The sequence below is a fragment of the Salarias fasciatus genome, chromosome 11, assembly GCF_902148845.1.
Source record: "Salarias fasciatus chromosome 11, fSalaFa1.1, whole genome shotgun sequence".
Taxonomy (NCBI): domain Eukaryota; kingdom Metazoa; phylum Chordata; class Actinopteri; order Blenniiformes; family Blenniidae; genus Salarias; species Salarias fasciatus.
This window is the reverse complement of record NC_043755.1, coordinates 10066872-10091470: the sequence shown is the minus strand read 5'-3', so window position 1 is coordinate 10091470 and position 24599 is coordinate 10066872. Positions and strand designations below refer to the sequence as shown.

The 24599-nt window shown below is 43.7% G+C and overlaps 1 protein-coding gene across 3 annotated transcripts in view; it reads left to right on the top strand.

Moving 5' to 3' along the window:
* Positions 1-24599, top strand: part of myom3 (myomesin 3) — a 67364-nt gene that overhangs the window by 21642 nt on the left and 21123 nt on the right. For all 3 annotated transcript variants that reach the window (XR_003932385.1, XM_030102409.1, XM_030102410.1), the window contains 12 exons: positions 214-306; positions 780-868; positions 3230-3274; positions 10069-10209; positions 10287-10448; positions 12794-12935; positions 14676-14875; positions 16657-16710; positions 19585-19712; positions 22524-22707; positions 23279-23453; positions 23563-23684. Coding sequence is in view for 2 of the 3 variants with exons in the window: in XM_030102409.1 (XP_029958269.1) it covers positions 214-306; positions 780-868; positions 3230-3274; positions 10069-10209; positions 10287-10448; positions 12794-12935; positions 14676-14875; positions 16657-16710; positions 19585-19712; positions 22524-22707; positions 23279-23453; positions 23563-23684 (1535 nt within the window). In the remaining variant the exon portion in view is untranslated. The remainder of the gene's footprint in view (positions 1-213; positions 307-779; positions 869-3229; positions 3275-10068; positions 10210-10286; positions 10449-12793; positions 12936-14675; positions 14876-16656; positions 16711-19584; positions 19713-22523; positions 22708-23278; positions 23454-23562; positions 23685-24599) is intronic.

Genomic DNA, 24599 nt, shown 5'->3' with positions numbered 1-24599 from the left:
ATGAGCTGCAAGAGGGCCGCTCTCGACAGCGGCCTGCGCACGGCACAATGAGAGATCAAAGGCCCCCGCTGGCGCTTATGGATTCAGCCACACTAACGTTTCATTATGGAAGCCATGCATAAGTTATCAGCAGGCAGGTGCGCCAGCCACCCACGTGCAGTCAGATGTCCGTTTGCTTTGATATTCAGGGGAACTGTACCCTTCCTTCCCCAGGTATAAGGACGGTCGGCCCCTCATTATGTCCGCACAGCCTTGGAACTACAGTCTTCAGCAAAAATTTGGTCTCAACATACTGGAGATCAGGAGGTGGGTCACAGCCTCAGCGCCATGTGAGTGGCTGGAATGTTTTGATTTATGGGCAAAAAAAAAAAAAAAACTAAAGAAGCTGCAGCGAGAAAGCCTTTGGATGTGAAAGTGGACTGAGTTTAAAAGTGTGGTAAAATCAGATTAGGAATTTGTGGTGCTGTGAGGTTAAATGATGCTGTCAGAGTGAAAAACAGAAACAAGATTTTTAAGGTTTCTGTTGTAACAGAGAGGAGAATATATGGATAAAATGAAAAAAAAAAAAAGATGAAAAGGGTAGAATAAAGTAATTGGTGTTAGAGAAGGGTACGACTTCTGTTTTTCCTCTATATTGTACTTTAGAGGATAATTCACCAGGGCTGCCAGCATGTTCCTGCTAGACTAATACACAGCTGCTGAATCCGGCTCTGCACCATCCTTCTTTTGACTTTCACCTTCACCAGACGAGAGAGTGACCTTCTTTATCTTCCGCTAAGGTGCTCCCCTGATGATGCCGGCGAGTATAAAGTGGTGGCCAAGAGTCCTCTGGGTGAAGCGATGACCTTTGGAAGACTCGTGGTGAACTGTGAGTGGTTTCTTTTCTTTTCTTTTTTTTTAAAGACCATTAAGGGCAGTATTAAAGGACAGATTATAATACCATTGATTGCAAAAAACTAAAGAGTGCAGTTGTGGTCCATATGATTTTATTTTAGATTAGCTGGGTCAGTTTGGTTCTCACATTATTTTCCACAACAATTTATTTGTTGCTTGCAGCTGTGGCAGTCGTCACACTTTGCAGTGTTGTGAGCAATCATGAATCTTCTGGATGAAACTACTGGGTGACCTTGCAGAGAGTGAAATTACAACATAAATCATTAAGTTTACTTTTTAAAAGTAAAGTATTGATTGATTTTCTGAAAGATGCAAAACGAGATAGATGTGATAAAATAAAAGCTGCAAATAAAGGACATGATATTTGGACATTTCACTCTATTTTTCACCAATTGGCATAAAAAAAAAAAAAATCATATTGGAATCAATCTTATTTTCAGTCCATTTAAGGTTTTTGAAAATTTAATCAATGTTGACATTTTGTTTCCTTTTTCTTACTTCTTTGCTATATAGCAAAGGAAGTTATTGCTCTAACTTTAATGGATCAGCTCGGATCAGCATAAAATAAAAGTACTGAAATGAATTGATTCACGAACGATCTACATGCCTGAGGCTTTCATGAAAGATTAGTCAGTCAATAAGTTAAAAATGTGATGCTTCACCTGCTAGTTTCATACGTTTGATTTTAAATATCGACCATATGTTTATAGTCTTGGAATCATTTTATCATTTTAATTGATTATACTTACAATAAACTTGATAACAAAAACACAGATTCCTTTGCAGCATTGACATTAAATGTATTTTAAATCAAATATGAAAAGAAATTACTGCAGCACCCACAGGCTCCAAATAATCAGTGTGTGAAGGATGAAATGTTTTGATACAGAGGTATGAGGAGTAAAGACAAACACATCAGAGTTCGAATGGGGACAAATGAGCTCACCTCTGCTTTATCTTCGGTCAGCTTGTGTTCCAGGATGTTCTGTCATTCGCAGATAAAGAACTGAACGCCGGTGTCACAGGAACATCTGCCTGAAGGATGGCTCCTGCAAACTCACCACAAAATACCTTATGCAGCAAACAGTAGGGATTTCATTCACGTGAGAAACTGGGAATTTTGAATCAAATCTGGTCAGATTTGCTATTAATGGAGCATCAAAGTGGTTTTACATACTTTAATGGCTTTGTCTATTGTTAAAGTCGTGTTTTCCTTCTTTTGTCTTTAAGAAACCATCGAAGAGAATCATCTTTAGTTTGGATTCTATTTTCTCTGCATGCCCAGCATGCCCCCTGTAGCTTTCCGAGTTTCTATATAAATTTAATATTTGCGAGCGAATCAACAACAGGCTGAAACATCACTAAGCCAGATCCCTTTGCTGCTCTCATGCATAATGAATTCAATTGAGGCAGTGGGCGTCGCGGCGGCGGCAATATTACAGTCAGCAGTATTACTGCAGAGTGCTGTGACAGACAATTTTAACAAGGTTTTTGTTGCTGCTTTTAAATGTTCCACCCCTTTCGCAAAAAGCATCAGGCTTAGCAGGACAGATCTCAAAAATTAATTCAAGTTTTCTAGTTGCCTTCTACATTTCACAACTTTCTAACACTGTTTTTTATGGGACAGGTGACTGTATCTACAAACTTCTATATTAATTTCCATTTCTTTTAAAGAAATAATTGAATAAAAAAACATGACAATCATAAAATTCATGATCAAGTGGTCATGTAGGCAATATATTTCAGTATCTCTCAGTAACAGTCAACTTGATTGATGTGTCTGCATATAAAGAAGTGGCTGAGCAAAAGCCAAACAGTGAAAGTACTAAAAAACAAAAAACATGACACCGAGTACAGTTAAGATGCTTTCAGTGTGAAATAAATGCTGAATGTTTATACAAACAAACTGTGTTTTTATCAGAAAAGTGTTTTTCAGCTGCTGAAGACAGAAAATTGTGGATCTGACCTTTTTAAAAGTGCACAAGTTTATTTTGTTCTCTTGTTACATTTGCAATAAATTCAGCTTAAATCAACATTTCCTTTTATCATAGTTTTCTCTTGATAATTGGTGGGGATTGATCATGCTGAGAAGAGGCCTCCTCCACACCCACAGAGTTTTCCTGCTGCCAGTCTTTTGAAAACCACTGGTTTTAAAAAGGAAGCCCAAAATGTGTCTTATATAAATGACTCTGGCAGGTTTGGCTTGTCGGCTCCGTCTCTCCATCCCATTCCTCTTCACCATCCTGATCCGCGTCTCTATGTTTCTGTCTCCATCTCTGACCCTTCCTACCCTCCAATCTGTGCTGCTCTGCTGCTCCGCCGCCCCGTGATTCAGCATGTCAAGGAGCCGTGGCCGGTTCAGAGCGCTCACGGACCGCCGGTAAGTCTCTCGCCGGCGCCTAATGAAAAGTGTCCCCTTTCATTTTCTCTGCCACCCTTTGAAGTCTCTCCCTCCTCGGGCAGACGAGGCAGAGCTCAGAGTGTGACGCAGCGCCGCGCACGCCGCTCCTCCTACAGCAACATATAGGTGCCGTGACATGAGGCGGCGTTTGTTTACTGTGGGAATCGATGCTCCTGTGAGGGCGTCCAGGGAGAACTAAGTGAGACTGTTTGGGCCGATTGTCGCTGAAGGCATGAGAATGACTTGCTTCTCATTGAACAGAGACGACAGTCATGTATATTTCATCCCTGTAACAGTGGGAGATTTATGCCATTTGGCCTCAAGCTGCAGAGTATCTCATATTGGCGGTGGCATTCTTTGGCCTAGATTAGCCTCCACATGGGAATCAGGACTCTATATGCACATGATCTGATCAGGCTGCAGGTACCAAAGGCCATAGGAGACACACCGAGGCTCCTTTTCAGAATGAGGAGGCTGTTCACACCAGAAACACAACAACACTGTGCAACTGTCTAAATATAAAACATGTTTTGTGCTTGTTTGTCCAACCAGGACCTCTTGTGGTGGTGTGAATTATCACACTCAGAGAACACGCCTAGAAACATGTTGAGATTTAAAAAAAGGGCTGAACAGTAGTGGAAAGATACTCAGACTTCTGCCTACAATCCAAAATCATGCTTTATCAATTATTTGGGCACTCTAAACAGGACATCATAGTTTGTTTGTTTTTTCCTCTGTGAGTTCTGGTTTCTATTGATCACTTCCATCTGACTTCTTCAGTGACAGACCTTAAAACATCAGATGCTGCTTACTCTCCTTTTTTCTGTCCTGATGAAACAGAAACCCTTCTGTGTGTTTGGGTTCATAGGAATCGCACTACTTTATGCAACTAGGAATATCATTCTCAAAAACACTGCTTGGATGATGTGACGGAGGAGCTCAGGAGGATTCTGCTCCTTTAGAGGGGGAAAGATATTTGGGCAAAACAAAGAAGGCAGAGCTGGAGAATCACAGAGCAGATATTTCATTATTTCCATCCATCCATCCATCCATCCATCCATCTTCAACCGCTTATCCGGGGCCAGATCGCGGGGGCAGCAGTCTCAGCAGAGATGCCCAGACTTCTCTGTCCCCAGACACTTCCTCCAGCTCTTCCGGGAGGATCCCAAGGCGTTCCCAGGTCAGCCGAGAGATATAGTCTCTCCAGCGTGTCCTGGGTCTTCCCCGGGGTCTCCTCCCGGTGGGACATGCCCAGAAAACCTCCCCAGGGAGGCGTCCAGGAGGCATCCTAAACAGATGCCCGAGCCACCTCAGCTGGTCCCTCTCGATGTGGAGGAGAAGCGGCTCTACTCCGAGCTCCTCCCTGGTGACTGAGCTCCTCACCCTATCTCTAAGGGAGCGCCCAGCCACCCTACGGAGGAAGCTCATTTCGGACGCTTGTATCCGGGATCTTGTCCTTTCGGTCATGACCCAAAGCTCATGACCATAGGTGAGGGTGGGAACGTAGATTGACCGGTAAATCGAGAGCTTTGCCTTTTGGCCCAGCTCCCTCTTCACCACAACGGACCGATACAACGACTGCATCACTGCAGACGCTGCACCGATCCGCCTGTCAATCTCACGCTCCATCCGTCCCCCACTCGTGAACAAGACCCCAAGATACTTAAACTCCTCCACCTGGGCTAGGGTCTCTCCACCGACCTGGAGAGGGCAAGCCACCTTGTTCCGGTTGAGGACCGTGGCCTCGGATTTGGAGGTGCTGATCCTCATTCCTGTCGCTTCACACTCGGCTGCGAACCGCCCCAGTGCATGCTGTAGGTCTGGGTTCAATGAAGCCAACAGGACAACATCATCTGCAAAAAGCAGAGATGAAATCCTGTGGTCCCCGAACCGGAACCCCTCCGGGCCCTGGCTGCACCTCGGAATTCTGTCCATAAAAATAATGAACAGAACCGGTGACAAAGATCAGCCCTGCCGGAGTCCAACATGCACCGGGAACAGGTCCGACTTACTGCCGGCAATGCGGACCAGACTCCTACTCCGGTCATACAAAGACCGGACGGCCCTTAACAAGGGGCCCCGGACTCCGTATTCCCGGAGCACTCCCCACAAGACACCACAAGGGACGGGGTCAAACGCCTTCTCCAAGTCCACAAAACACATGTGGACTGGTTGGGCAAACTCCCACGAGCCCTCGAGCACCCTATGTAGGGTGTAGAGCTGGTTCACTGTTCCACGACCAGGACGAAAACCACATTGTTCCTCCTGAATCCGAGATTCGACTATCGGTCAGATCCTCCTCTCCACCGCCCTTACTTCCGGTGTCCACCACCGGGTTCGGGGGTTGCCGCCACAACAGGCACCAGAGACCTTATGACCACAGCTCCGGGCAGCTGCTTCGACAATGGAGGTGGAGAACATGGTCCACTCGGACTCAATGTCCTCAGCCTCCCTCGGGACATGAGAGAAGCTCTCCCGGAGGTGGGAATTGAAAACCATGCTGACAGAGGGTTCCACTAGACGTTCCCAACAGACCCTCACAATAAGTTTGGGTCTGCCAAGTCTGTCCGATTTCCTCCTCCGCCAGCGAATCCAACTCACCCCCAGGTGGTGATCGGTCGACAGCTCTGCCCCTCTCTTCACCCGAGTGTCCAAAACACGCGGCCGGAGGTCAGATGACACGACAACAAAGTCGATCATCGACCCCCGACCTAGGGTGTCCTGGTTCCAAGTGCACTTATGGACACCCCTGTGCTTGAACATGGTGTTTGTTATGGACAAACTGTGACTAGCACAAAAGTCCAATAACAGAACACCACTCGGGTTCAGATCAGAGAGGCCGTGCAATCCAATCACCCCCTTCCAGGTCTCACTGTCGCTACCCAGGTGGGCGTTGAAGTCCCCCAATAGAACAATGGAGTCCCCAGTCGGAGCACTGTCCAGCACCCCTCCCAGGGACTCCAAGAAGGCCGGGTACTCTGCACTGCTGTTCGGCCCATAAGCCAAAACAACAGTGAGGCACCTATCCCCGATCCGAAGGCGCAGGGATGTGACCCTCTCGTTCACTGGGGTGAACTCCAACACATGGTGGCTGAGCTGTGGGGCTATAAGCAAACCCACACCAGCCCGCCGCCTCTCACCGCGGGCAACACCAGAGAAGTGGAGAGTCCAGCCCTTCTCGAGAGGTTGGGTTCCAGAGCCCAGGCTATGTGTGGAGGTGAGCCCGACTATATCTAGCTGGTATCTCTCAACCTCCCTTACAAGCTCGGGCTCCTTCCCCCCCAACGAGGTGACATTCCATGTCCCTAGAGCTAGTCTCTGTGTCTGAGGATCGGGTCGCCGGGCACCCTGCCGTCGGCTGCCACCCAATCCACATTGCACCCGGCCCCTACGATTCCCTCGGCGGGTGGCTGGTCCACCGGAGGGTCGGTCCACGTCGCCCCTTCGGGTTGAGCCTGGCCGGGCCCCGTGAGCAAAGGCCCAGCCACCAGGCGCTCGCTTGCGAGCCCCAACCCCATCTCATTATTTACTAAAGCTAATTCAAACGCGAGCAACAGGGATGAAAATATTGTGCAATTACCTTCAGCATACATAACTCTCAAATGAAATCCTGAACCAAAAGGAAGTCTGATGGATCACGGTGAGTGCAGCAGGTGGAAATGAGGAAACCATCTTCAAGCATCTCAGTGAACAGGTGAACTCAATCCAGCAGCAGCGAGGTGGGAGGAGTCAAAATCAGACCCACCTGTTGAGAAGAAGTTAAAGACAGACCCAGGATTCAGTTATCTACTTCATCCTCCATTGTCCAAAATGGTAATTCATGAAGACCTCAGTATTTTAGCGAGTGTTTTGCCACAGGTGTTGATTTGTTCTTATCTTTCAAAAACTTGATGAATCGTAGTGATCATTAAAGTTGTGTATTTGGGTGCTGTTGCTCAGTTGGTAGAGAAATGCAATGTTGATCAATCAGTCCCTCAAACTCAGCCTGTCCGTGTGCTGAAGTGTCACAAGGCACTTCGCTCTGTGAAAGACTGTTAATAGGTGAACATAACAGATCATGTCAGGCACATTGAGGCTGCTCAGGCAGTAAATTGAGCTTTAAAAGTCAAGTCAATTGACTGTTTCAGTCAAAGTCAACATGCACTTTTCTATATACGATACGTCCGTCTTCTACGCTCTTTTACCCGAGTTAGTGCCACAGGGTTCCACGTCATAAAACACATTTCATTCTAATTTGATACAATGTCCCTCAGTGATGGGACACCTTCTCAGGTGTGCCACAGCATGGAGAGAACTAAAACACAGGACGGAGAATCTCACAGTCACAGTAAAAGTCACAGAACATTTTCACATTTCATTTTACACTTATTAAGTAGCAGGTTATAGCTGGTAGCTGAAGTTGCTGCTTGCTGGCATGCCCATCATGACAACACTTCCTCTCATTTAGCATATATAGAACAGTAACTATCTCTAATAGCACTTCTGACATTTAGTTTTGTTGAGCACCATCTGGCGTTCCTGTGTTTTCCCTTTAAGAGTGTCTAACCGGATGTAGCGAGAGCAAAGCAGAAGATGGAGCAACGTTACTGTGAAAAGGGTCTATTAGACTCAAAATGTATGTTTTTCTGACTCAGAAGAACTCTGAGTACTCACAGACACGGACGGAGGCAACATGCATGCTCCAGAAAATCCCACCAAACCCAGACTCACATCAGGGACATTGTTGTTGTTGTGAGACCACAGACCCACCACTGCACCACTCCAACCCTTCTTTTTAAAGTACGGCGGAATATTTCGGCTTGGCTACAGTCTACAGTTTGACTGATGCGAATACACAAACTTATAAAGACGTCAGTATTTCATATTAGTGCTTTGAACTGGTTTTTCTCTCATTTTCACATTTCTTTAATATAAATTAGCTTTAATAAGAACATGAGTTATCTCTTCCACCCTTTATACTGATTAACAAACTTGCTGAGTCAACATATACTCCCATAATCAGGATAAATACACACTTATACACATGCCTCTGCAGAAGTGATGTTTAGGTGCAATGTAACACTTTCCCTCCACATTCAGAAATGAAATTTATCAGCTGTGGCGACTTTCTGCTGCGGGTGATAAATGAACTCATGTGGAATTGATCGTATTCTCCAACATAAATGGCCCAACAAACAAAGGAGGGGAATTCATAACTGCCATCACTGTGCAGAAAGAAACACGAGGTTTGAATGATGAGAAGCAAAGATCTGTGTCTGATAATAATTCCACGCACATTGCTGGGATAGTCAAACTAAGCAGGACAAGACCATTATAAGAAACACGTCGCTTTGTCTCACATTCAAATCCGAGAATGTGGCTTAACGAGATCTCATGGCGTCCATTTCTGCTGCTCCCACATCGCGTTGCTTTGGTGCTTTGACAAGTAAAAGAATAAACTGTAGCTGAAGGAATTACTTGTCAGAGAATGTTCACTTACAAAAACGTGCCCAGCCTCAGACTTTCCTTTGTTTTGCTTGGGGGATGCCTCTTGGAGCTGTCCTTTGTATCACTGCTTTCTTGGATGAAGGTGGGTTTTCATTTTTCCAAGTATGATTGCCGTCGTCTGCATCAGATAGACTTCAGAGTTATCCAAGGCTCATCTGCTTTACTTTGTGTGATTTGACCCTCGTGTCGCCTGTGAACGAAGGTGAGAACCTGTTGCTTCTGACACTGAGAAGCTCAAGTTTATACCTCCAGCAGATTAGATGCTGCAGACATCAGAGTGTTTCTTAAGCCCGGTTTGATGGCGGTGATGGAGCCAGTTCTCATTACTTGTCGTCAGGAGTCACCACAGTGTCCCTCCTGCAGGTACGTCAGGTTTCCTCTCATGTCAGGTTGTACTGGACCGAAAGAGGCCCGACAAGTTTTATAGCAAAACTCACATCAATTTGTGACTTTCCTTTTCCTCTAACTGATTACGTCAGCTTTCATCTTTTCCACGAATGTTTTCATTGGATTTCTCCAGGTACAGTCATAAAACATGCATTTGAAGTTAATTGGTGAGACTCCATAAATCGATGGACTCCCCTTTTTATCTTCAGAAGTCAGGAACTTGTGCAAATAGAAAAAGCTGGAGCTCAGATTTGATCTCTTTATTCAATTTTTACGTCGCAGACACAACAGAGCCTGCAGACATGCCGTTATAGGCCCTCAGTTCAAAGGTATCCACATCGCACTTTCATGCCTCATAACAAAACAAACAAGCCCTCTGAACAAGAGATTTAACTGCATCAACTTGGAAAAAAGTTTCTGAATCTTATTTCAATGTGGAAGATGCTGCGGTGTCCTTGTTACATGGAGAGAAGAAAATTAAAGTAAATCTAGACTGAGGGAATATTTCTAGCTTCTGCTGACCACTGCAGGTGTCAATCATCAGGAATACGCAGTATAAATGAGTAAAGGAATATCCCTGAGTGAATATTCGTCTGTAATCCCTCTTTTGTCCTCATTGCGAATCCTGTCTGTGTGACAGCTTTCTCCGTTTTTTTTTTGTTTTTTTTTCACCTCACACCATGAATGGGAATAATTTCCTGTTGGGATTACATGTTGTCCATTTGGCTCAAATATTCTAAACAGTATTTCATGATTTGCTGGATCAATTTGTTCACGTTGATTAAATCTATTCATTGTCCTCTGTTGTCCTCTGTACCAGTTCGATGTCTGGCAGGCATTGGGGCTAAAATAACTTCGGACAACCACTTTATCTCCTTTCTACTTCCTGCTCCTACCAGGTTTACGTCCTGACAACGAAGCCCACTTCGGCCCCTCGTTCCCGCCGACCTGGGTGAAGGAGTCCTGCTGCCTCACCCTGCAGTGCAGCTTCAGCCCGGCTCTGCTGCCCTTCCAGCAGGACGTCACCTGGTTCAGAGACGGTCGGTCTGATCACACACGCCGGTCACATCCGTCACCGTTTATGGGCTCACCTTTTATTTCCCTCTGCTCTCTGCAGGCGTACCGCTGCTCCCATCCAGCAATGTGAAGATCAATACATGTGATGACATTTCAACCATCACTTTAAATGCAGCATACAAAGAGCATGAAGGCGTTTACACAGCCAGACTGACTACCTGGGACGGAGAAGAGGAGCACAGCGCTTTTGTCTACGTCACGGGTGAGAACTCAGTCTTTTTTTGTAAAACACATGGATGTGGCATAAGTTGAATTGATAAAAAACAATTTATATGTAAATACAGCTGCTGTGAATAGATAAAGAAAAGAGAGGTGATGTTTGCCAATCTGCTTGCTGTAAGAAGGAAGAGATGGTGTGTTGGAGGAGGACAGGTGCTGTACTGTAAACACCTCCTTCATCCAAGGGGTCAGTCGACTGAAGTGAGGGGATTGAAAACACAACGAAAGTTGTTTTAATGCATACTAGGATTTATTTTCTCTGATGAGTGAGTCTCACAAAGGAAATCAACTTTATATTGAGAAGGGTTCAAGTCTGTTCCCTTCTGTGTTGAAGTTGGATGCTCTCCCTGTTTTCTCTCTGTAATTGGTGACCAAAAAGTTCCTGCAGGGCTGAACGTGAGTGTGTGTCACTGACTGTCCCCCATGGTTCAATTGGACACAAAACCGTTATGTTTTATTACCAAATACAAGTTCGCAGAAACATGTTTCACTAGTTGCTGGCTTGTTTCTAATTATTTGTTGGCATTATGACGAGAAGCTCAGCACACACTCAGTGTGTCCTTAATGAACAAGTTGTCGACCAGTCTTTCAAACTATGCGCTGTGCCTCGAACGTTGCACTTTGTCCTCGGAAACTGGCAGACGCAAAGCAACGACCTTGAGACCTTTAGCATTTCAAACATCTGCTTATAATGGCGCCATATAATGAGATCGCCATTTGTTGTCCCAAGCTGGGTAAACATTTCTTGGCTCACACACATCTCCCCAGACACGATTTGTATTCTACACATTTTGGTGGTGCTTTCATTTCCTGTCAGCAAACTACACTGATTCATACAGAAGAAATTGCACCATCAATCAAACGGTTCGGCAGCGGAGGACTTGTTCACTTTGTTCAGTGAAAGTATATATTTTTCATAGACTGCCACTTTCTTACTTACGTTGTTTGCGGCATGCAGATGAGCCTGGCGAGGCAGCGCACGCTTGAGATCATCAAGCTGATCTGAAATCCGGGCGGCCCTGCTCTCGGGCTTGGCACATGTACAGCCTGTGTGTGTTTCAGTGTAACGCTAAGGCTCATTCCAGTATGGCTGCTCCCCTTGACTGCCAAATAACAACATAATACAGTCTGAATCATCAAGTTCAGTCAACAAAACAGTAAAAACACACATTTCTGCATCCTACAAATAAATCTTCCTGCAAAGCTTTTTAAGATCTTGGCTCACGTCTCTCTCTCTCTCTCTCTCTCTCTCTCTCTCTCTCTCTCTCTCTCTCTCTCTCTCTCTCTACTCTCTCTCTCTCTCTCTCTCTCTTATTACGGAGTTTGCTCTTCGCCAAAGCTGGAGGTACTAATTAGTGAATCAGGGAACCTCTCTGCATGTGTGTTTTCCCCGTCATTCAGCCGTCATATTTGCATTACAAATAGGCATCACAGAAGAGCTAAGAAACAATCGAGAAGCAGAGGGATGGAAGGCAAAAAAGGAAGGAGGGCGACGATGCAAATTTAAAAGAGGGAAAGGATGTGCTTGATGTCGACTTGGGTCTTTTGTTGAAAAAAAGCATCTATTCGCAGCCTGAGGAAAAGGTTTGGGAACATGTCACATCCTATCATTTCAATCCGCTTTGCATAATTTCCTCATCTCTTTCTCCTCCTTCCCCCCTCGTGTCATCAGATTGTAGTGATCAGCATAAGCTGGCTAACACCACATGTGAAGACGGCAAATAAATCGATTATTTTCCTCATTCAAAGGTGTTATTGTTTGACATATAGCGTGTCAGAACTATAACAAGCTAACAGGTGCTCAGGCATTGCTTTTTACTCTCAGACTCAAAAATCTGAAGGATCCATTCATCCTCTGTTCTGATTTATCAACCTTTACTGAAAGTCAGTGGGTGCAAATACATGTGGAAGCTGATTGGGTGGAAGGGCCGTTTCAAATAGGTTGTGCTCATGTTAACACGGCCTAAAACCCTCATTTGAATACTCCTCTAGGCACATTATGTTATGCTACGTGTAATGCTCTCAGCTGTTCATCTGCAAAAGTTTAAATACGCTCATCCACCTCAGGACAACCACACGTACTCACATTCACATCTATAGGTAATTAAGAGCAACTCGTTTGTCTCAAGACACATCTTTTTGGACTCAAAGTACTTGAAAGTCCACTCAAAAAACATCTTCTCAACTCTGCTGCCCCTGAAACAAATATATGAACCTAAATCATCCATCCAACTCTCCTTCTCCTGCCTGATTTCTGCATCGTCTTTGCATTTTTCTCAGACCATCGGTCAGCTCCGCCTGTCTTTAGCTCTTCCCTGCTTCCTCCAGATGCCTCGGCCGCGGTGCTGGGAGGCCCCGCCTCTCCTCTGGCCGTGCAGGTCGCTGACATCAACAAGGACTACGTCTTCCTGATTTGGCAGCCGCCCAGCGCTGACGGATCTTCGCCAGTGGAGGGGTATATCATCGAGAGGTGAGAGTTGTCTCTCAAGAAAGAAGTTTAACAAACTTTTGTTACAGGATGAAAATCAGCATTGTCAATAGACAAATATATTGAGACCATTAAAGGTCCAGTTCTCCACCATATTATGCAAATTATGTTTGTAATGAAGTTAAAGTCTCTTTCAGAGTGTGGCAAAGTTCTTCTCATTAAATCAATACAAATATGATCTGAGAGGCGTTTTTGGGCTCATTGTACCAAAAGGTGAAAAGAATTTTGCTTAAACAGGTGAAACTTGGAACAGTTCAGATGATGGTAGATGTCCGTGCCTGGGGTCACAGCAGGGGTCATAATTAAAGAAGCACAGATCGTCACAGCATAAATTAGGGGCAAGTAAAAGAGCACTATTATGAGGATGAAGAAACCTTTAAGCACAACTCCATAAATGTGGTATTTTTAAGTGTATCAGTGTATTCAGCGTTTTGTGAATCATATCATTTTCACGGTACTTGAGAAGATATCACAGAGTCACCTCACATCATGCAGCCCAAAGTAATATAAAATAGAGCTGGAAGCGTCAGCTGATCGATTAGATGATAACCTGCAGCATGTTACACATTTTACCGAATGATCGGGCGAGATTGTATAAAAGATGTGAGAACTCAAACTCCAGGGGAAAGAAGAGGGAAAGTCAATGGGGAGTAAAAGAGGAGAGGGGAGGGGTGATTATCAGGTGATCGATTGCTTATTGACTGGGATGAGTGGACGGTTTTTCCCAATGACTGTGTGTCTGTCTTTCCCAGGGGAATTAGACTCAAGAGGAGAAGTATTGATGAAAAGTTTTTGGACTTCTCTTTGCCTTCCGTTGCCAGCACAGAGATTAAATCTCCTACAATGAACTCGCGTTCGTTCAATCTTCGTAGCGTTCGGCCTCCAGTTTTTCTCCATGTCACATGTTATATGCCTGGCTGTGTATGCTGCCGGTGTGGAAATGGGATTGGTTATTGTAATATCCATTTGGCTGCGTTTCCAAGAGATGGATGGTACACACGGTAATTATCACCCCTCAATGCTGTGTTAACAGCAGAGTCAAAGACTCCCGCGGGAAAACAGGTGCTGCACTTATCACCAGCTCCAATCAATCAGAATCACCGTGTACATGTATATATGTGTGTGTGTGTGTGTGTGTGTGTGTGTGTGTGTGTGTTTGTACACATCTGAGAGTCAGTTTTTGTGCAGACCCATAAGCAGTTGTGCCTCATCATGAGTAAAGTTTTTATTAGGCTAATTTAGCGTATTTCGGTATTTGTTCTTGCATATCTTCTTTAGTCACCGCAGAGGATAAAACTCCTGAGTGTAATTGGTGCCAGAGAGAGGAAAAAGAAAATGTGAGATACCTCCCAGTTCCCTAGCAACCCCCTTCTGGGTAGAAAACTGTGCTCTTTTCTACCTTTGTTTACTGCAAGTGGCAACAGTTTGTTATCAATGTTCTATAATGGGAACCAGGATTCTGCTTAAAAACTGAGTTTGTGCTGTGGATGTTTGTCGGATTTTTTATTTGCACAAGGGTCTCTGGTCACAATTTAAGACCTTGATTAGAAATGTACTAAATTCTTTTTGTGCGAAATGAAAGGATTTACAGTTAGTAATTCATAAGATTTCACCCTGCAGCCTGTTGGAAATCCTTTCTTTGCGTTATGCAAACTGGTCTTTGTTTTTCTACTTGATACATGTTCTATCTGCAAAAGTGATTTCCCTCTCTGCCTCTCTCAGATGTGACCTCGGTCTCGGCGAGTGGGAGCGCTGCAACGTGAATATTCAGAAAATGTGCTACTACCCAGTGTCTGGGCTGAAAGAAGGAACTCGGTACCAGTTCAGAGTCCGCGCCGTGAACAAGGCCGGAGCCGGACGCCCTTCCAAAGCCACGGAGCCCATAGTCACTGCAGACCCCCTGGAGCCCAGCAGGACGATGGGTAGGACGTTACCACAGTCAGCACTGTCAAAGTACAGTAGTGTACAAAGCCGCAAAGTCTTCAACAACCACAGGTGGAGGGACACATGAGTGACAGATCCGATCAAAACCCAACTGGCAAACTTTGATGAGATTTATTTCATCCATTTGTTGAGTAAATGCAGAAAGAGTTAAGTGAAGAAGTCAGTTTTTTTAGGGATTTGAAAGCAATGATCAAAACAATGGCTTGTGAAAGTAAAGACTGGAGTCCACGCCTGATACTGTCAGCATCACTGCTGCACATCAGAAGCTCTTCCTACACTTTTACTTTAGCTTGTGATGGTTCAGGAGAAAATTGGCTCAAAGTTATCAAACAGGCTCTCATTTGCAAAATGTATCCTTGTTTCTACTCTTGAAAATAACACTGATCATCTCTTCTACACACTAACACATTGATGAATACATGAGACATTCCCTGAATGTTTTGTCCTCAGTTGGTTTGGTGGAAGCAAACAGTGAGCAAGAACTATCAGGATTTGAGAAGGGCAACCTCGAGAAGGCGAGATGACAGGGTCAGAGCTTCTCCGAAACGGCTTGTTTTGTGGGCTGCTCCCTGTCTGTGTTAGCAAGTATTTCCCAAAGCTCCAAAGAGGAAAAGACAGTGAACCAGTGACAGGGTGTTGGACGGCCAAGGCTCAATGACTCTGTGGGGAGTGAAGGGTGGAATCTGCAGTCAGATCCAACAGAAGAACCAGAGCTCAAACTGCCATTTTACAAAACTGCCAGTTTACCCTGGTTCTGATAGAAGTTACTGACAAAATGATCTGTTTGTTGGCTATGTATAACTGAAAACCAATCAGGGTGCCCATGCATGTCCCATGACGTGTGCATCACTGAGCAGCAAAAGTCATTCAGTAAATGTAGAGTGGACAAAGTACAAATGGAAAATTCTGCGTCCTCCCATTTATATGGACGTTGCTTTGACACGACACGGCCAGAGCAACAGAACGGCTCGTTCAGCGTGGGTGCTGCTGTTCACGGCCACCTTTTCACGGGAAAGTATTCCCTGATGGCAGTGGCATTTTGCAGCGAGATAATGATTGATGAGCACAACAAGCAGTTTGACGTATGGACACATTACTCCATTACTCAGCTCTCACCGCAACTGAGATTCTATTAAATGTACTGAGCAAACTAATCAGATCCACCGAGACCCCGCCTCGAAACTTACAGGACGTGTTTAATGACATCTTGTTCCTTTCACAAAAGAAATCACTTTGTTATGCTTCTCTAGTTACTTTGATTTGTCTCTCATCAGCGTCATGTTAGAAACTAATTCCTCACCCGAAACAGCTGCAAGGAAATCAGCAGCACCAGCGATAACAGATGTACTGTAGGAGCGCAGGTTTAACTCTCAGCTGATACAGCCGAAGGGTTTTCTGCAGTTGTTTCCATGGCAGCTTCTACATGGTGTAAATAACAACACTTTTTGAAATTTGGTTTTGTATTTTAAAGTTGGTGAGATGCAATGTAGACAGTGGAGCATGTGTGTGTGTGTGTGTGCAACAAGGTGGACAGATGGACTCTGGTCGGATGCTGTGGATCATTAAACACAGATGAAGGACAGACAGAAGGTTGACTCGCCTCGGGCCTGTTCTCCGTTCTTCCATGTCACTCGGCTCTCGCCTATTTTTCGGCCGGTCTTTCCAATCACAGCTCCTCTGATATTAACAATAACAGCGTTTTTTCACACAGCTTCATTATCACGACGTCTCTCCCATCTCTCCTCTCTCTGCCCCACAGTGGTCAGGGTGCATGGGGGAAGGACCATCACTGTTCAGAAAGACGACCTGGAAGGTGAGAGTGCCGCATTTTTATTCCACCGTATAATTTACTCATCAAATAAGAGCCTTCAGTCTTCAAACGTCGGTGTTTTATTAGCACACACGGTGCCGCCGCCTCCTCGCCCGCAGGTTGCCCCGGGCTTTCGGCTTAATGCATCTTCATATTATATTTAACAATGAGCTGCAGTAATTGTATGGCTCAGGCGATGAATATTTGCTCCATTTACAGAAGTGAAAAGAATGAACAGTCCCCGGCGGTGTCCCGGTAAATGCACATAATGGCCCGAGGTAATGCGAATGCCCATGAAGAGGGCTGATAACCTTGGCAATGTAACTCACAGGCAGAGGGAGATAAAGCATGAGGGGGAGAAATTCATGCAGCTGAGAATAAATGTGGGAAAGGGGGAGCATCCATGTTTTCTCATTTCAGTTTTTAATGGGAGATTTGTAATAAAAAGCACGAGTGTGGAACAGAAAGAAGACATGGAGAGTCATTTCTGATCACTGAAGGAGCGACATTTACATTCGCAGTGATGCTGAATTTGAATTCAGAGATTATTGCAAGCATAAAGGTCAGACTGATGTAGAGCGTCTGATCTGTTATAACATAAAAGAGATAATTGTCGTGACCGCACGCATACATCTCTTCAGGTGAATACGCATCATTTGGATTTTCTATGGCTGAATTAAATTCTGTTGAAGTGCGTGATTCACAGGCTACAGAAAACACTTCGTACCTCTAAATCAAAGCTCTGTCAGCAAAGTTTGAATTACACAATGACAATCGGCGAGGTCAGCGTGTTCTTCAGGCCGTTAAGGGAACACCGAACAGCGCAGTGAGCTGTAGTCTTACAGCCCTCACAGCCTGTCCTTCATCTAACATCATGTCTGCAAACTGTGACAATAAATCACACCTGTTAGATCAGTTCATGGCTAAAACAGTCCCTACAATAATCCTCATATCTAACTAAACAGCTGTGGTCTCAGGAAACACCATAGAAGTGGCAAAAATGAGCATTTGTGTCATGACTAAAGGCCAGAGTGGATCCAGTGTTATGAAATTCAATCACTGGATGTGAAAATCAGCCGACTGGAACCTCAGCTTGAGAGCTGAAAGAAAATGGGACACTTTCAATAAAGCTTATAAAGTTCATTAAATAAATAAATATAGAGAAATACAACTAGTAGAGGGATTTTTTTTTTATGAAAGGCATTATTGATGGTGCGTTCATGAATAACTGGAAAATAGGAAAATAGCAACAATGTAAAGAAAAAAATAGTGGCTGTTTAGCAAATGTGCAAAAATCGAGTTTGGAAAAATTAATTGTGCCTTTTTATCATTGTGATCTTGAATATTTCTTCTGATAAAAGTGATGGAGCAGTCCTGCATGAGGTGGGAAAGGACCTTCCCAACTGGAAGAAATCCCAGGTCCCAGCTGCATATATGCATCATTAAACTGTATCCAGTTTTACCAGGAAGAATTTGGTTAATTTAGAAATGAAATACAGCACTTTTCAACCCTCTCACATAACGAACACAGTTATCTTGAATATCTTCAACATTTACGAATTTTTAACACTTGTTTTTTGTAATACCAATCAAATGTGGGCTGATTGCATTAGTTTCCAGTTGATATTATGCATGTTGAGGATGGAAAAATCTGTTTTCTCACACCTTGTTCATAAAATGTTTTTTTGAGGGTTGCTCAAAGTCCATTATTTTAAATAATTTTTGCAGTATGATATTCAGAAAGTGGCCGTAATAATTAAAAATGTTCTAATGTAACAGGTACTTTAATGCAACTCATCAACATGTAGAACAACTTTTGTTTTCAAGTCAGAAACATGACACTGCATATGTAGCTGTTTCCAGAAAAACCAGATTCACTTTTGAAACACAATGAACTGAAATTTGTCCAAAAATTTCGAATTTAAGAACGTTTTAAATCCAGTTTTAGAAAAACTGTTGTCATTTATCTTGCACTTTGTCTTGCTTACTAACAATAGAATCTTTGTTTTTAAGTAAACCTGTAATTCGATCCGTCCTCTTACTTTTTCCAGTTGTAGAATCATTTGAGGGATTGCCGAATGTTTGTAATCAATAAGGTGTATGACAACAAGAATCCTTCTATCATATCAGTCTCTTTCATTTCTTACAGTGCGCGCGCACACACACACACACACACACACACACACACACACACACACACACACACACATCAAGCTATATGCTCTCATCATTTCACATTGACACTCATTGATTTCTTGAAGGCTAATGCTCATACGAACATTGTAGACACTATTGGATTTTTGTGCTCTGCTTTTTCAGACAAGACTCCATAATGTGTTTGATCAGATTTAGGAACACGACATTACAGGTATAACACACACACACACACACACACACACACACACACACACACACACACACACACACACACACACACACACACACACACACACTAATTTCACTGCTCTCTTTGCTGTTTGGATCCACGCTCGCTCTCTGGAGATCGAAACAGGGACGAGCAGCGAGAGGCAGACGGGCACCAAACCAAACACTTCGGGCTCAATCTCAACTCTCCTCTGTCCTTGAATCAGCTGGAGTGCCGCTGAAAGTGTGCTGACTCGAGCCGTTTGACTGTTATCTGCTGTTCTTAGGTATTAGCAGCGGAGGTGAAACTGGGGCAGGTGCTGTGTATCTCACCCACTGCGTGAGCGAGAGTTAAATCCAGCAGACGAAGCGCCGAACAATATAACAGAAACTAGGAAAAACAAAAAATGGATCTCTGCCAACATTTTTTTGGACTCTATATAACCTTGTTCTAACTTTTTGTCTGCACCGTCATCCTCCTCCTCCTCTTCCTCCTCCTCCTCTTCTTCGCAGGTCAGGTCAAAGTTCCTTTCCCTCCCACGGACGTCCATGCCTGCGAGGTGAGCGATACCTACGTGGTGCTGAGCTGGACCGAGCCCGACCCGAGAGGCCGCGAGCCGCTTACCTTCTATGTGGAGAGGGTCAGTCTTCACTCCCACCACAAACATTCACATTTTAATAAAGAATATCAGAATAAAGAACTTATAGGACCTCGCTGAAAACTGTAAAACTTCATCTGGGGACGAGTAAGAATATTGCACTTGTGCTGTTAGGAAGTATTTTCTGCCAGTATATGAAGTTTTGGAAAGATTTCTCATGTTATAAGTCCTCCTGCAGAACAGTAAGTCAGGTGGATCCTCTCACTGAGGCCCTATTTGTTTAATTTCTAAACTTTTCTGTCTTTATAACACCAACATTTAGAACATTTAGCTACCTTTTTGTGTTGCTTTCATGAAGCACAACAAAAGTCTGAAAACAGAGAACTGGATGCTTGTAATCAACAAGCCGTCACACCACAGCACATCACAGTAAAATGAATATAATGTGAAAAAGTTGATTATTCTCATTGATCACGTCTCAGGGAATTAATATTCTCTTTTATCCAAACACTGGCTGGTTTTGTTTCAAATCTCCAATTTTTTTTTTTTCAGGAGGCTTTGAATGTGTTCTAAAACTTATATATTTGTTCTTAATTCATTCATATGTCATATTTTTATGGTAAATGTATTCACTCATCACACCCTTTAATCTGTATGGGAGTCATTGAGTTTTCATATCACAAATAAGTTAAAAAAAACTAATAATATATACTTTATACACTCAAAAAGTATAATGACATTTCCACTTGCACAAATATACTTCAGCAGATCATTTACGAAAACAGCTTCTTTGTTTTGAATGGTCCGTCTTTCTGCTCAGTGAAGACGGAGTATAACTGCAGAGACCGAGAGAGGGGAGGGACGCAAAGTTTCAGCTCCGTCATTCAGGTGGTGCAATCACGGCAGAACAAGTGAAATCAGTGCTCCGCGAAGGTTCAATCAAAACTCCGCTGCAGTGATTCTTATTCAGCTTTCTCAGACGTCACACTAACTGAATGATTGAGACGACCGCGCAGTTTTTATGCCTCTTCCTGCATCACAATATGAATCTTGCAGACTCTATAGGAACAAACAAGTCCGCTTTCAAATGACTTTAAACGCGCAGGTTTGAAATTAGTCAAATAATTTCATAATGCATCTTAGGAAGCTTCTAATATTCATGGTAAAAGTGCCAAATAATTTCACATATGGTGTGAAAGAAAAGGCAGCTCATTTCAATCTGCAGCTTTATGAAGCGTTGGCTTCCTCACTCCCAAGACACCATTTTCAGCTGCGGCAGGCAGCTGCTTTCCCTGAAAATAAACTGTTAAAAACTTGGTCTTTTCCACCCGGAATGCACTGAGCAGCATGTAAACAGACAGCAGCTCGACGGCGATGACAGTCGAGCATTGGGTTTGACCGCAGTCTCTGCTCGGCTCAGAGCAAAAGAGGGATGAGTGGTTTGGTTTAGTTGATGGAAATATGACAAATGTTAAAAGACAGATGCTGATTTGTGTCAGAAAGTTATACATTTGTTTGACTTTCTGTTTGATTGACTTTTCGTGTCAAGTCACACTACACTAATAAAACTAAAAGATGCATCAAAATGATGAATACAACTTCAGTTTTATACAGAAATGCTTACTGATGCATGAAAAGTGTACATGCAAGTGTGAAATGCTGCACCTTCAGTTGTTTGTTGCAGTCGGGCAGTGTGCAGCTGGAACGTGAGCTAAATTAACAGCAGGCTCCTGACAACGGCGCTAATTAAAAAGACAGGAGGACGAGGGGACGGACGCTCACACCCACCCACGCCACCGTGGTGCCAGTTTAACTGGGAATTTATCTGCTCATTAAAAACCACGCAGCCCTTGATGTTGCTCTTTTGTGCTTTGACATCAGTCTTCATTTTCTTGCTCACATACTTGGAAAATGTGATTTTCTGTCATTAAATTGTGATTTAATACCACCTAAATCTGCCATATACAGGTTTTGCGTTACACAGACACTTACATCAGATTTATTAAGGCATAAATATTAATAGTACCTTTGAAAAAGGTCTGCAGAACAAATGTAGCCACTATAGGTTTTAGTTTCTTTTTACAACTCAAGGCTAAAACTTCAAATTTGTGGCAGAGAAAGGTTTTCCCCCCAAACATATCGACTTGTGTGGACTGACCCGTTCTTCACAACAATCAAACGGCCTCCGCTATCCAATATCTAGCCAGACACCCAGCCGCTTCTAGCTCCAATAATCACAAAACTGCCACAGGAAATAGGTTTTTATTGAAGCTTTATAAGTTACGAAGCTAATAAAACTGTCAAACCTGTCAAAGGCCTCTGAAATTACTAAAAGTCTGCTGCCTCACATCCGCTCATATAATGAAGGAAACATTCAAATATCCTTTTTGCCCTTGAGGAAGCACTTGATAATCGCTGATCTGTTTGGCATGCCCTGCTGCACTGAGAGGGTTTTCTGCCCCCAACAGATACTGAGGAAAACAGTCAGGACGCTGAGCAAAAATCCACAAATAGAAAGAAAAAAGAAACACATCATGATCATTGTTAATTCTTTCTATTCAGTTAGTTTGTCTGCACAGTTTATCATCTCTCTTTATGTTTTGCCTCCAACTGCCAGTCTTTATTCCCCTTTGCCCTTGTCTATACAAGAAGAGGCTTCACTCACAAACCACACAATCACCAGTTAACTACAGAGTAAGCGATCAATCTGGATTGAATTACGGGGCTTTTTAAAGCGTATTTGGCAGCCTCTCGTGCAGATTGCATCCCGAACGTTGGATGTATCGTGATTAGCGACGACGTCCTTGAAAGAGTTTGTGAAATGAACTTTTTTTTGTTCTGTGTTTGGAGCAGACGCCGGCGGGGCAGAGCAGCTGGGAGCTGGCCAGCCTGGACATGGCGGTAAACTCTCCTCGCTTCCCGGTGTTTGACTTGGTCAAGGGCAAGCAGTACTGCTTCAGAGTGCGCTCTGTCAACAAGTACGGTGTCAGTGACCCGTCGGAGCCGAGCCCGCCGATCTCCCTCGGAAAGCCACAAGGTGAGAGCGAATGTGTTATGTACTGGCACCCATTTATTACTCTGCCTGTTGTAAAGGTTAGATTTTGAAGAGCGACTTCCTCCTACAGCGCTTTTGCTGGTTATGCAGCTACTGAGGCTGTGCACACAAAAAACAAATAAAGAAAAAGAGAGCAAATCTTACAGCGATGGTCAAGTTTTCTAAGGAATTCATTTGAAATTATTAGATTGTATTTTGAAGTGTTGTTCACTGCATTAGAACCATTACATGTAACGTAATGTGTTTTATGTGGCACTGTGAAAGGTAAATAAGATATCAACACTAAATTTAAAAAAATTACTCTCAAAATTAGTGAAATTATCTCTCCATGCAGCAAATAAATTTTACTTAAAAAGAGATCTCGATAGAAGAATTCTAAACAAAGACATAAATCTCTCTATCTTAAATCAAGTGAGATGAGAAGGTAGGATGAGTAAAAACAAGACGAATGAACTTGGTAAGATTTTGAGCTTTTTCAGTTTTTGCAGTGTGGTTGCATAATGTATGGAAACATAATTCATGACCTGATGACTCTTGATGTGATTCCCTGCAGAGCTGCCGGCTCCTCCTCACTCAGTCATGGCCTACAGAGACACCAACACCTCGGTGCTGCTGCAGTGGCAAGAACCTGCAGACAAAGACGACATCCTGGGATATTATTTGTACGCCAGTGAAGTTGGCAGTCAGGACTGGAAGACGGTCAACAACAAGCCAGTCACCAAAAACAGGTGAACGTGACAAACGTTTCACAGAGTCAAACTTAACGGAAAGTAATTTGCAACCTGCTGAGTGAAATTAGTCGGAGCTAAACTGTGTTCATTCATCTTTATACCTCAGGTTTACGGTCCACGGACTCAAGACTGGGAAGGAATACGTGTTTCGAGTGAAGTCTGTAAGCCGGGCAGGAAACAGCGTGTATTCAGAGGAGAGCGAGCCCATCCTGGTCAGAAGAGCCATCCGTAAGTGTCTCCCTTGACCCGGACCAAATCTCAGATAATCAAAACAGCAGAGATATGAAGTCTTAGAAAGCTCCGCGTTTCCCTGTTCAGTCCGCTGTGAATGCTGCAGCACATTACAGCAACTGCAAAATGCAGGGAACAAAGAGTCGAGGCGCTGGATCGTGGCCTTCAGCGCTGACCTCTCCAAAGTGGTGTTCATTAGTCCATCAGCAGCTCACAACACTCAGTTTTTCACGCCAAAGACATACAGCTTCTTTCAACCCATTTTCAAACTGTAATCGCTGGTATTGTAGAAAAAAAAAAAGACTATATTGCATATTCTTGCATTCCCACTTTCAACATAGATTTTAATTAGCTTTTATTGTCAATCACAGAATTGCTTCATATTTGCATCAAAGTCTTTTGCTTTCCTAACGCAGCAAACCGCTGCTGATTAAAGTCCAGGTAAGGTTGATCTGAGCGTTCAAACATCGTTCCTTCATTTTAAGGTCACCAAACGCCCTCTTTTATCCCAGACATGTCTACATTTCCTGTCCTCTGGGGGTCGATTTGACGTTATGGATTCAAGAAAATATCCAGGTTTTATTGGTTTCTTTAAGAGAGTTTTGAACGTGTGTTTAAATTGTTTGGCACTTTGCGCAGAACCCTGCTGCACTTTGCTGAATGTCATATAACACCCATAAAGCTGCTCTGAGGGCAGCTTTATTCCTTCCTCTCACAGTGAGCAAACACCAGAGCAGTATTTCTTGTAATCGGTCTGCAAAATGCCAAAATGTTCTGAGAAGAAAAGAAAAATGCCCTCTGTACCAAATGAAGTGCAGATGTTTGTTTTCGTGACTTTACTATTTTATTGTTCACATGGAAATAGTGGGTTGGGGTGTTTTTTTACAGCTGGATCCACCTGGCAGACTATAC